The sequence below is a fragment of the Pterocles gutturalis genome, unplaced genomic scaffold, assembly GCF_000699245.1.
Source record: "Pterocles gutturalis isolate BGI_N339 unplaced genomic scaffold, ASM69924v1 scaffold3285, whole genome shotgun sequence".
In the NCBI taxonomy this organism is placed as follows: domain Eukaryota; kingdom Metazoa; phylum Chordata; class Aves; order Pterocliformes; family Pteroclidae; genus Pterocles; species Pterocles gutturalis.
In genome coordinates this window covers 1-13,739 of record NW_010137970.1, presented here as the reverse complement: position 1 = coordinate 13,739, position 13,739 = coordinate 1, and the positions used below count along the sequence as shown (strand labels likewise).

General features: G+C 45.6%; 1 protein-coding gene across 1 annotated transcript; it reads right to left on the bottom strand.

Moving 5' to 3' along the window:
• Positions 1-2,867: 2,867 nt before the first annotated feature.
• On the bottom strand, positions 2,868-13,730 carry SIN3B (SIN3 transcription regulator family member B; the record flags this gene model as incomplete). Its single annotated transcript, XM_010082777.1, has 18 exons — positions 2,868-3,243; positions 3,617-3,821; positions 4,471-4,565; positions 4,856-4,948; positions 5,232-5,405; positions 5,844-6,013; positions 6,286-6,880; positions 7,106-7,289; positions 7,540-7,778; positions 8,147-8,263; positions 8,933-9,140; positions 9,855-9,973; positions 10,383-10,472; positions 10,940-11,062; positions 11,307-11,450; positions 11,820-12,083; positions 12,925-13,078; positions 13,613-13,730. Coding segments are annotated over 18 exons (3,323 nt in total), but the record flags the coding sequence as incomplete, so codon positions are not given.
• Between the last annotated feature and the right edge of the window lie 9 nt (positions 13,731-13,739).

Genomic DNA, 13,739 nt, shown 5'->3' with positions numbered 1-13,739 from the left:
CGCAGCGTTCGCTTCTGAAACCCAGCTCTGCACGGAGCAACTGTGCCACCCCCTGGGCTCCCGCCCCTTTGCTCCGAGAGGTCGCGGCAGCACTCGCGTAAGTCCAGAGCCACAGGCACCATCCTCCTGGGTGGGATCTCGCGTGCCTGTCTTGCAACTGCAGGGAAGATCATCCAGCTTTTCGATTGCATTTCTCTGCCATTTAAAATGTAGTTTCAGGTGCAAGAGAATTCTGGGGATTGGCAGGAAGTTTAATTTCATACAAATTTTAAACAATGAGAGCTGCAGACTTTTAAAATCAATATTTTATTTTACTTGAATGTGCAAATAAATATAAAAAAAACTACATTCAAAGAGCTGGCAAAGCAATAACAAGCCCAAAAGCAAAGATCCTTCAAAAAAAATGGAAGAACAAACTCTTGAATCAAGATTGCGTTAGCAGATACACAGCGGTCGAGCTTACGCTCTCGGACATTAGCAAGCCACTCTCAAACCTGCACTGCCGGCTTATTCCATTCACATCATTTGCTACTCTCATTTTTGAGACAATAGCACTGCCAAGGGCAAAAGTCTTCACTTAATCTGTTCAGATTATAAATTAAGGTTTACAAAATAAGGATGCTTAAAAATAGCTGAAGTACACTTAAAACTGGGGAGACGGAACAGGACGGTGCACAGGTGCGTTACCCTCCTACACCTCGGTACGCTTGGAATCAAAATGTGTTTTAAGCCACAAGTTGCAACTTATTTCCTAGTTCAGATTATAAATTAAGGTTTACAAAATAAGGATGCTTAAAAATAGCTGAAGTACACTTAAAACTGGGGAGACGGAACAGGACGGTGCACAGGTGCGTTACCCTCCTACACCTCGGTACTCTTGGAATCAGTGTTTTAAGCCACAAGTTGCAACCTATTTCCTAGTAAACATGTTTCTGTATCATAAAACATAAAATTTGGCACAGTTGTCACCTCCGCTGGAAGACAGCAGAGCGGTGAACAGGACTGAGGTGCGGTTTGTTGAACTGTCTGGAAGCAAAAGGGGGGGACACTGTGCTTTGCACGGGGCTTGTCCCCCTGCTCCTCCACCCAGCCCTCGCGTAGCTACACCGTCGGTGGCCGTATCGCTCACTGCAACACGAGCAGGGGCAGAACCCTCCCATCATTTCAGTAACGAAAAATTAACAGAGACCCAGACAACGAGAACATGAGTTCTTGCTGAAACGTCCTCTGCTGGCAGTGGTTGTGCAAGTGGCCACAAATGCCAGAGCCTGGTCTCCCTCCTTCCCTCCTACAGATTATTTTGCAAAAAAAGACAAAAAGTCAGTACAGTTTTCTACTCAATGTAGCCCGAAGGCCCGTTTTTCTACTGTCAAGTGAGACAATTGCAAAACCAAATGTTGTACAGTGGAAACAACCCAGGACAAATCCTACAGGCTGCTCCTTAGGTCTGGCAGAAATTATAACCTAAAAATCAAAGCCACAAAAAATATCGGGGTGGGGGGGTTATTCCCCCAAAAGCCAGGAAAACGCTGGAAGCAGAGCTGAAAGGAAGCTGGAGCTGCCTCGAGCCATGATGTTTGTAACACACTCCACGAACAGCGTGCCTGCCCTCGGCCCCTGAAAACACGAGTGGAGTCCCAGTGGGGCTGCAGGACAGACACAACTAAATTTTCATGATTTTTTTTCAATAGATTAAGTCAGACAATTGATGTAGTGTTCTGCATGGTTCAGGGGAGGGTTTTTGTCAGGTTTCATTGCAAAAAAGCTCAGAGAGAAGCACGGACAGTTCAGTGGGAAAGCTCGTCTGCGATGGTTGTGGCTGGATCTCACGCTGCCCGGTACAGATTTCCATGTGTCACTGCACACGCAGCATCTGTGCTGACCCAGCAGAAACAGCAACGAATCTGGGACAAACCTCAGCTCCAGAGCAAACACCGCGCTGCAAGAGCTCCATCTGCTGCTGTTATTTCAGTGGCACAACCCAGCAGAACCACAGAGTCCGGGCACGCAGGAGGAAAGCGAAGCGCCTGAGAACGCCGTCTCCAGAGGCTGCCAATAGACATGCAAAATACAAAACAAAAACCAAAAAAAACCAACAACAAAAAAAGGCCAGACCTCGCCGTGGACATTCCTCCCCACGCACACGCTCCAAGCAGCTCCAGATCTGAGAAGGCAGAGCCTGCAGCAGGTCGGTAAGTTCCCAAAGCAAGAACGCGGGATCCAGAGCACAGCTGCAGAGGGGTAGCTGCTGGGCCGACGCTGTCCTGCGCCGCGAAATGCTCTCACCTAGCGCTGCAGCTCAGAGAGCTTCTTCCCCTTAGTTCATGCTCCAAAATACTTGATGAGTGAGAGTTAGAGCACTGAGTACGCTGTTCACCCTTCTCTCAGTTTTGGCATTTTTCTCACCAGAGCACCAGTAACAAATACTGCATTAATTGTCGCGTTAGTACACAGAGATAACGAAGCAGCCCCGCGCGGGGCTGGGAATCTGTGCCAGGCGCTCGCAGCCCCACTGGCACGCGAAGGTTACACTGACGAGTTCTGCAGGCTCCAACACGGCATAAATTCAGGAAGATAGGGAACGTTAAACCCTTCAACGTGGAAGCAGCTGCCAGCATCTGCTCGTCCCTTCCAATCTCTAACATTCTGTGATTCTGTGAACGCCAGCCCAGCTCCATCTCTCCAACAAAGCCACTGGCAGTAGTTTGCCCAGAGCCTGACCCCCAGTGCTGGCTAGTCAGCAGTGGCCTAAAGCTAGGGAACTACAGCAAAAAGTGTGCGGCGATGCTGAGCCCTCTTCCCGTATTTTAAAAGTCTCTTTCTGCTGGCTGGAGGATTACACTGCAAGGAGACAAGTCTATGCCATATGGAAAATACATCATAATCCAAAGTAAAATGCTGTTTGGATAAATATCATTAATACATACATTGCATTCCCACCACTATTCTCAGAGTAAATGTGTTTCACCAGCAACGCTCCTACTTGTCTTGGTCCCAGCATCGAGTCTCTGCTCACGGTGAAGCTGGACGGCGACTGTACTGGACTCTGTACCTGTTCACCGGGACCCCGTGGACATTCACCGTCTCGCAGGTTGTTTTACAGGGCACCATCTCCTCGTCTTCGTCTCCCATGAGCCAGTCTTGAACGACATCAACCGCCTCCATGCTCACGTTCTCTTCTAGCCACCTATTGTGCCACTCTTCAAACTGCTGGTGGTGCTTCAGCAGCACCATGGGCTGCACCTGAAAGCAAGAGAGTAAAGATCACTGAGAGATTTCTGGGCGAGAAGCCAAAACCCTCACCTTGGCACATGTCTGAGATGTGTGTGCTCTACAACACACACAGCAAAACAGTAAAAAAATGCATACCTGCATTTAAAGATCTCTACTTCTTAATTTTTGCCACTCCCCCTTAAAATTTGCATGGTAAAGTGCTGAACCAAAGTACAGAGCATTTACCAGCTCTCCTCCGTGTTTCATCCAACACAGAGTAGTAACTTCTGGGTGTAGTTTGCAGGAATTCAGCCACAAGACTTCTTATCGGTACCTGTCTTTTGCCTCACATCCTCAACCCCTGCTACCACCCGAGCTGCAGAGAGAGCAACAGGAGATGCACCTGCTTGGCTCGGCAGAGCGCTCCCCGCCTGTACATGTAATCCTCCGAGTTCATGATGAACATCATTTTGTGGGTGTTGAGCTTGAACCGGCAGTCCACATTGCAGGCGCTTTCCACCCCTATCAGCCTCTTCCAGGAGCTCTTCACTTCGCTACGCAGAGCTCTCACTTGCTTACACTGCCACTTGCGAAACTTTTTTAGGTTTCTAGAACAAAACAAGGATTAAGAAGCACGTGTCACCCTTGGTTATCCATTCTCTTAAGTTAGGAGAGCTGACAGCACAAGTATGAAATTTTTATTTCCACATTTAGTTTTTCAGACTTCCTCCAGGATCTTCCTCCACACCGTCTGACAAATATTCAGTGAAGAGCTCTCACTTGCTTACACTGCCACTTGCGAAACTTTTTTAGGTTTCTAGAACAAAACAAGGATTAAGAAGCACGTGTCACCCTTGGTTATCCATTCTCTTAAGCTAGGAGAGCTGACAGCACAAGTATGAAATTTTTATTTCCACATTTAGTTTTCAGACTTCCTCCAGGATCTTCCTCAACACCTTCTGACAAACATTCAGTGAAATGGGAACAAATGAAGACCTCAAATTCCCCCCAGAAGGGACTGCTTAGTCAGACCTGCTCCATTCTATTCATTTCATGAACCAACCTCATTGCAGTGGTCATAAATTTTTTCTTCAGCATTCTTATGCAGTGCACTGGACTACAGCAGCCCCTTTGGACCTCAGAGACGATTCCCCAGCGCTGCCTGGATGGCACATCACCGGCAATCACGGCCGTGCACGCAGGGAGGAAGCAGCACCGGCTGCTGCGGGTGTGACTCAGGAGAGGCAGCACGCTCACCTTTGCAGGAAGACCGGTTTCAGTAAGAAGCCATCATTCTGGTTGTTCGGAGCTCCTTCCACCCCAACATACTGCTCCATGTAGTTAGCCAGGTGCTACACAAGAGAGACCAACTGCAAGTCAGACTTTGCTCTCATCAAGACAAACATCACCGCAAAGAACTACTTTATTTCCAAGCTGCTTTTTTAGGATGCTGATTTATGTTGAAACTAACATACCCACTTCTGGCAATGACCACAACAGCCCCACATGTATTCCTCCCACCTCCCAGGTAAACTTCTCCTCCTGGCAAAGTTTCACAGTTGGGAACGGGAAAGCAGGAAAGCATTCTTAGCCATCTGCTTTCTCTGCGGCACAGCAGACTCCACGGTCACTGTGGTATTACCTGGACCTCCACAGGATCTTCTGTTTGAGTTTCTTCCGTATCCAGCAGCTCAATGGTCATGATCACCTGTCCTTTCCGCTGAAGAAACATTACCTGGAATAAAGGTACAGGCACAAGATATTGGCCAAATGGGTTCACAATAAAATGCTGTATATTCACAACAAGTCACTTGGACAACAAATATGAGCTAGGAGAGGAGTAAGCAGCAGGGCTTTCCAGTGACCCAGTACGCCACTTCACCGTCTGTGCTCCGCTTTTGGTGCCTTCTCTTCGTATTGTTCTGTCTCACCACTGTGCCCTTGGAACTTCCAAAGCCAGCCTCCCAGGTAACGTGCCACAGTCGCTTTATTAAAGTTCCCTGGCAGCAAGTTCTTACCTTGAAACAGTTCTCATCCGCCATGCAGCGCTCAGCCTTCCACTGATAGCTGGTCTCCTTCGCCGCCCGGACACACCGAGAGGACAAGTTACCTCCCGCAGCACCTCGCTTCCGTTCGTTCAGGTAGAGCTCAACAACCTTCAAGCAGATGTCGTCGCTCACTAGATGGTGAAGCTTCCATTAAAAAAAAAGGGGGATTCAGTCAGCAAGTCTGAGCCGAGAGTTAACTCTGGTGTGTTATGAAAGGAGCACAAAACTCAGCACAGCATCAGATGAAGAAGAGAAGTTTTAACTCAAGACCTCACACATTTCACTCTCTTTTTCATTCCATTCAAAGGAACAGAGGAGAGTGAGGGGCTGGTGTGCCTTAACTGTAACAAAACTACAATTAGACGACAGATTTGAATAAAAAGGACTGGACTTTTTTTTTTCCTTAGATGTATCTTGGGATTAGCAGAATTTTGAAAAGACTGGATCTCAAAAAATATTGGAAAAGGCTAGGAAGAGTAAATCCCCTAGGGTCAGTGAGTCCTTGCTTTACAGGGTACTGTGAGAAACCCGTCGATAGAAGGGAGACGTGCAGCTCCCAGACACACAGCACACATTAGTTACCTGGCGGACAATATTCTGCACCAGTTTGTCCATAGTGAAGCCAATATAGGCATGGATGGTGAACATCTCCCTCAGAGTGTCCTCGTACTGCGTCGGGTCAATGTTTCCATCCAGCAGACTCCTCACCATGTCCAGGAACGCGGGGTAGTACTCCTCCAGCTCCACCTCACCTGCGCAGGGGAAAAGTGCGGTCACTTAATGCACGGAGAGAAGTCAAGGGATTTAAAGGACAGCACTGCTCAAGAACCACGACATTCAGTGCCGAGAACACGCTGACAGACAGACCGTTCTCTGTAAGGAACGCTGACGGACAGTTTTATCTCATGCACTTCCACGACTGCCTCGCGTGGTTAACTATTTTGTTATGGAGCCATTTACATTTTAAATCAAAGTAACATTAATACAATGAGACACTTGAGAACTTATCCGGGGTTATTCTTACTTGGTTGCTTCAGTCTTAGTTCCATGGCTGGATCATTGGTTTTTTCTTTTCTTCCCTCACAAAGGAGTTTCTCTCTCTCTTTTTCAGTCCGATATTCTAGAAGCTGCTTCTGAGCTTGACGATAAATCTTTAGGAGCCTTGAGCACAGAGTCTGGTGAAGGCGGAGGAAGAAATACCAATTATTATTGACGAAGAACAGACTGTAAACATCGTCCAGAGCGTTGTGGGGCTCAGCAGCTGTAACATCACAGAAGGTTGCTTTTGCCTCCAAAGGACTGCTTGGAGGCCCAGGCACGTGTTTTTTACGTAGTTCAGGAGTATCCAGGTTCTGCCCCTGATGATTTTCTCTGTCCTCATCTGTTGATTCTTCAGAAATATTGTGCTCAGGGGGCTGAGAGAAAAACAGCTCAGGGATGAAGTGATGCACTATCTGCCGAATGGTGGCTTGATCCTCCTTTTGGATCGTAGGCTGCCTCTTTACGTAATAGCTGATAAGAGACGCCGCATCTTCCAAAATCTGCTTATCTTCATAGATAAAGATAAGATGAGGCTCGTTTGTGGATGAACTTCTCCCTTCTGAATGCTGCTCCTGATGCTGTAATCAAGAGACAAATAGATAAAGATCCTTCCAATCCATGCTCAAGAGCCATTCCTGCCAGAAGAAATAAGCCAGTGTTAACGCTGTGCTTGGGACAGTCGTTTTCGACTGAGAGCTCTTCAGAGCACTACCAGTTCAACAAGGTCCCAGGTGCTACACAAACATCTAGATAATACCATAAACGAAGGACAGACAGGATGGATTATTTCCTAGTGTACGCACCTCATCATAGACACTCTCAATTTCGTTCAGCAAGCTCTTGGAGCGCAAAGCTTTGGTGTCATTTTGTTTGAAGTTGACAGCCTGGTGGTCAAGGGACTTCAAGTAGGCTTTCTCATACTGCTCCCTCCAAATTTTGTTGAAGCCCTGCTGGGCCTCCCGCCATTCCTCCTCTTTTGCTTTTAATCTGCAGAAATGTATAATCTCCTTCAGTTCAGAAAGACAACCACAGAAATACACACAAAGCACTTCTAATGGAGCCAACCGTGATGCACCAAAAACTTTTCATTACTCCTGGAAGCAATAAATAAAAGCACCACCAGAGAAGATGAGTTATCCTTTGAAACATTTACAGAAAACATTTGTTTAAAAATGCTTTTAAAATCCTTTATCAGGTTCTTAAAGAACCCAGGTGAACACAAGAGAATGGGAATTACCTCTTAAGAACAACAGGAACTGCAGTAACTGGGTTTTTCTTAAGACTTTCGATGATCTCTGGCGCTTTATCACCATAGATGCGATAGATGGCCCTACGCTGGATCACTTCTGATGTTCCTCCCAAGCAATCATCCAGTCGAAATTTCTCCTGATCCTCTTGAGTCAGTCGAGAGAGTTTTTTCTGCACGCTCTCCAGCACACGTATGGTGGCTAAATTCGTCTCCAAGACAACATCCAACTGTTAAGAGTTCACACAAGACACAGTGTAAGAACAGGCAGAACAGGAAAATGGAAACCAGGTTTGTGGCACGTGTTCCAGCCCCACCGGGTGGAGCTACGAAGCATCAGCAAGGTTTCTTACTGGAAAACAGAGCTCCACCCGTTCTCCCAAAGGTAACACGCTTTTTAGAACTGGATTCATGCCTAGAAAGAACTATGAGAGTCCAACCAAGTGGAAAACACCAAACAAACTCTAGCTCAAACCAAGGAACAGTAACAGAACTTTCAGTATTTTGCCACCAATTAATTCAGTCTAAATCCTCAGAGCTGGAAGTTTTGCTTTCTGAGGAGGCAGAGAGCAGAAAGGAAGCTCAGCAACAGAGGTACCTCAAACCGCTCATCTTCACAGCGGTGCAACTGCTCCTCATACGGAGTCTTCTTGGAGCTGACGAAAGTGGAGTCTTCAGACCAGGATGGAAACGAAACCCAGGTATCATTTAACACCTGCAACAGTGCAAAGGCACGACACTGAACAGAGCCTCCTGAGCCCAGAACCGTTCTCGTCGGGTCTGACACTGGTTGATTTTTGCACAGTTCTTCCCTGAGTTTCTATTGGAAGTTTCAGACCTAGTTCACAAGTCACGCTCACGACTCAGAAGAGTTCTGTGTGGAACTGTGCCAGGGCACCTCCACGATCATCACAAACCTCAGAGATCACTCTGCCGTGATCAGCAACAGTAAGTAAAGGAGGCACAGCTGAGAACAACAGCGAGAGGTGGGAGCGCCCACGCTGCAGATATCTGTTCTCAGTGGGAACACTGGCTCTTGCAGGAGAAAAACTGTTTCAACAGCTGATATTGGTCCACTGCTAGAGAATTCATGTCAAGCTATTTAGTATTCCTTCTGTCTATAGGAATAAATTTGTGTATGCACACAGACTCAAAACATATTTAAAGTGAAAGTTGTGACTGAAGGTGGGTTTAGATAAAAATCAGTAAAATGGGGATGCTCTTATTTCAATAAATGGGATGAATAACTGATGTGAGATGAAATCTGGCTGATCAGCATTAAAGAAGGGAATCCACACGCAGAAGCTGTAGCGCTAACTACCCCGCTACAACGTGTGTAAGTGCGATGTGTGTTCAGAGACTGAACAGGTTGATCCCAAAGTACCTCCTTGCAAATGGCTGTTCTTCCGCTGCACTTTGGCTGCTGATAGGTTTTTGGGAGAGCGCGGTAACTTGATCCGATGCGTTTGCAGGAAGCATAATCAATTTCCCGACTCATTCCATCCCCAGATCGGTCGCTCAGCGGAGAAGCAAATGAAAGCTCTTTCACGCCAAGGAAGGACTTGAACTGTGCAAAGAGTTCTGGGAATTTCCTTCAAAAACACAAGTTATTTCGTTATTTCACTCTGACAGTTCTGGGGTGGCTAATGTACATCATAAAAGAGAAAATCTGAACAAACTTAGCATTGCAGCAAGAAATCTTTCACCAACATTTTACCTCTGTTAATATTCTCTCTGAACTACTTTAGGGTTGTTTTTTTTTTTTACTTAAGGCAGGAAAAGAATGTCCCTTTGCAACTTCACGAATACTCCCCTTAACTGATCCTTGCCATGTGGCTCTCCCTCTTCTGTTGGAAGCCAAACAGCACGAGAGGGTCACAACAGAGCTGGAACTATTTATCCTTTTCACAACTGAGACTTCACATTTATACCTGTATGATATTTTGAGATATTAGAACAGGGAGTGTGAACAGAGACCACCCTCCAGAATTAAGGAGATTCTCTACCCCCAGTGATTCAGTAAAACATCAGGCTGTCTGCTGCTTGTGAGGCTTTCAACTGGATGCACCGACAGAGGAAAATATCCTCCTCAAAATGCTCTTTAAAAGCTGTGTAGATAACGTTAAAAGATTCAAATTTTATTACTCCTCTTTTTTGATCAGCTTTCAACTTCCTGGATGCTACCTAGGAGATATTTCTGAAGTTAAATCCAAGACTTCAGTAACAAAGTTCACAAAGTCTATCAAAACGTAACAGAGTAAGGTCTAAAAAGTCTGACACAGCAGAGAAGATGGTCAGTAACTTACCCTAAAAATGGTGTAACTAGCTGGAGCAACTCAGAGCCGGAGACCAACTCCTGGTTGAAGAGAGCAATGCAGCGGAGAAAATTTTCATAGACCTCCTGACTCTTCAGCACCCTGCGCACCTAAAGCACAGTTTGGAGAGAAGTGATCAGATCACTTGAACATCACTTTAAGTAGTCTGAACCACAGGTACAGTGACAAACCTCAGTCTACACTGCAACATAAAAAGAGAATATGCACAAAAATGCCCAGTTTCAAACAATTATCTAGTAACTACAGATGGTACCATAAGGAAACATCACTGAAAACCAGAAACATGTCTGTAAGAGAGCAGCATTCAGGAAAAGGTTAATTATCAGTTTCTCTTCATCTTCCAAACCCATCTATTTTCTTTTTTCTTGGTCTGTCTCTCTCTACCACTTGAAAGGTCAGTTTGCTGACACACAGATTGTATAGAAAACCAACCACTTAATAACCACACACATTGTTGAAAATAAGCCCACAGAATGTGAGAACAGGGCAAATACCGACCTTGTCAAAGAAGGAAAACTCTTGCAGTGTTCCGTATTTTCCCACTGTTGCTACTGACAGATCTTTGGTACCTCGCAGTTTCATTTTCTTCTGTTAAAAGAACCAGCAGTTATCCTCACAATGCTGTAACTCAAACGCAATCAAATTCCACGTCACTGACATATAAAAACTCTCTGCAAAGGCTGAAACTCAGTATTTCCCAAACAGCGATCTAGCATTGCTCTGCCAAGTCCTCCACAGCAATCTCTATCAAATGACTCCCAGCTAAGAAGAAACAACACTTGAGAAAGAATTCCAAAGATTTCTTTGTAGAAGCAATGAACTGTCCCTTTCCAGGGCCAGTACTTAGTAGAGAAGCTCTTGCTATTTAGTAGCCAACATGCTACCACACACATTTAAGCATACTTTAAAATTTCCCTTTTTCTACTGAATTTTTATTTTTAAAATAACTTTTACATTTTGTTTCTTGTACCTAACACACGTCAAGGATGCTACAACTTATCCAAACACAACGAGTAATATCAGGTTATTCTGAGGTTTCACTTGCTAAAAGATACCTTTGCAGGGCCAGAAACAGGACGCAGCAGCAGTGGTCTGGATCGCTTTTTGCTGTGTTCCAGATTCTTCTCATGCTCAGTTTTCTGGACGCTGTTCACCTCACATGGTCCATTTCCTGTGAACTGAAGTAAATAAAAAAATATTTCAATGTTCTCTTCTCGATTGGTGCAAACAGAGAATCCTATACAGCAGCACAGGACAGTAGCTCAGTCACCTGTCCCGTGAAATCCCAAACAACAAAAGGGAGCAAAGTTCATTTACTGGCTCTAAGTTTTTCCATAATATTTTGCATTCCTAAAGCTTTTTTTATTCTACATACAAATAAAGAATGTTCAATATTCTGCCCCGTTCTAGGCACACACATACCAAAGACCTTTTAGCCTCTGGGAGGAACTGTCCAAACTCAGAAAGCAGATCCTCCTGGCCCCTGAACAGGTTTGCTACTTCAGTAAACACTTCCTCCTCCGACATGCCTCGAAAGGGTCGGCCTTTAGTGTTCAGCTGTTCTTTCTGAAAAGATACGCACAGACGTTAGCGTCAAAAACACATCTCGGTCTGCAAGAAAACTCCTCAGCTCCGTAACAGCCACAAACCCAAGGCTACACAAACTGGAAATAACGATCAGATAGCTCGACGTTCTTACAGTGCATCCCTTCACACAGAACATCACTACATCAACCGGAGGGTAGTAAAGACAGATCTAAATACAACCCCTTTACACCTCGCGCTCCGGAAAGTTCTAAAATTTTCACACTTTTGTCGTTTCAATTGTTGGACAAAGGCTGTGCTTGGGAACTGGATAAGCTTGCTCACCAGGCAGACATTTCACTTGACAGCTACTCCTCAAACCCACAACCGCTTACATGGAAGACTTCTTACCTGGTAAGTATGAAGAATTTCTAAGAAGGATCTGTAAATTTCTGGATGGTCAAGAAAACGTGTTTTGATCTTATTCACGTAGCTGATAGCATTATTGAACTCTACGGAATCAGACTCCAAAGGGATTTGGGATTTATCTTCTTTGTATGGAAGCTGTTGCCTGAACTCCTCGGAACAGTCGCTGTGATTGTGCGAATTCTCCTGGGAGTAATGCAACAACAGCCCGCTGCCAGGGAGAGCGCTGGGAACAGGCTCTGAGGGCACCTAGTGGCACAAGACACAGGGGACAGTGACTCGGGCAGAAACACGGGCGCAAGCTCAACAAGAACCATCAAGATTTTCAAGCTGTGTAGCTAAAAAAGATTACCACATGAGGAAGAAAGAGAAAAGATTTAATTAGCCAATAAATTTCCCTACCTCGTTTATGAACACCAGTTAAAAAAATCCCGTAAGTCGTAAACAACACGCAAAGCAGCTTCTGTTACCACTGTTTTATTTCAGAGGAACCGTCAGTTTTAAGAAATATATTAAAACATAAGGCTCTTAAAGATGCTAAATTTCTAAGCAACAGTGAGATCTAAGGGAAGTGAGATCTAAAAGATATTTACTGCTACTAATTAGAGTTAAACCACAAGTTTATCTGTAGAATTCAGGTAGTAGCTCTGTTTCAGCCCCCACAACCACAAAACAGAAGCAGAGTACTGACACACTGACATGTCTTTTTTGCCTGTTGCCTAAACACATTTCCCAGTTTCTCAGGGGAAGACTGGAAGTGGGGTTCTTCCAGGATCTCTTTTTGAAATTTGTCACCACATGCACCATGTCCTCAGAATCTATATAAATATGTCAAGCCAATCACAATTTCAGTTTTCAAATCTGACTGAAGTATCTGAAGCGACACTTCATGTGGGAATATCATCCTTGTGTAAACCAAACCAACAACTGGTTTGAGAATAAATATTTACATTTATATTATACCCATTATCATAGACTTTGAAAACCACGGATGCGATCCATGTCAATCCACGTAGTCTAAACTGTGGAAAAGATGTGTACAGTGACACATGCAACAATTTATTTAGAGAATATGAGCTCTATAGCCTACCTGGCTATTCAGCGGTGACTGTACACTTAACTTCCCATTCTTTGGAATTTCTATCCTGTAGCCCAGCGGGAGGAAAGCGTTGAATCCTACAATGAGGTCGGGATGCTCATGGAAAAGCTGTGAGACACGTCGGATCACTCCAGGTGTGTCAATGCTAAAATCGAGAACAGTTTGTTACTTGTGTCCAAATCAGAAATACAAGTTAAGCCCAGAAAACTGCCGAGGTATCTGAAGCGTCTGGCTTCTCAGAGATGTAATTTCTAACAGGCAGGTTTGGGAAACTCAGATGTAGAAACTAGCCCAGGGAGAGGGAACGACCACTGCAGCCTCACACTGGGAGTGTCATCCACAGCGACGAGAGCTGAGCGTGCAGGTTACCCAAAACGGGCAAGACAGCCACCCCCTCTGGGGCTCACCGGTCACAGAGAGCCTCTGCGCTCAAGATTTTTTGCTTCTTTTCAAGATCTGTGTTTCAGAGTGTAAAGTAAAAATCAATTTGCCTTTTCCTGGGGATCTGAGCTCTGGAAAATGATGGGATGGAGAGCCCCTCCACTCTCTAGACTGCACCCCTGGGGGACAGGCCAGCAGGGTGTCTGCGGAGGGGGAAAGCGGGTATGAAGGCTGGGGGACCCCGCAAAGACCGAGGGGCTCCCCGGAGCAGCCCGGGGGTGCAGCGCCTGGGCTTTACCTCTGGCTTTTGAACTCTTTCATGATCTCCAGGAAGCCGTTGTAGGTGGCAGGGTCGCTGCCAAAGCGGATCTTCACCTGGTCCAGGTAGGAAAGCGCATCCTCCACCTGCGGGGACAGAACGGGGT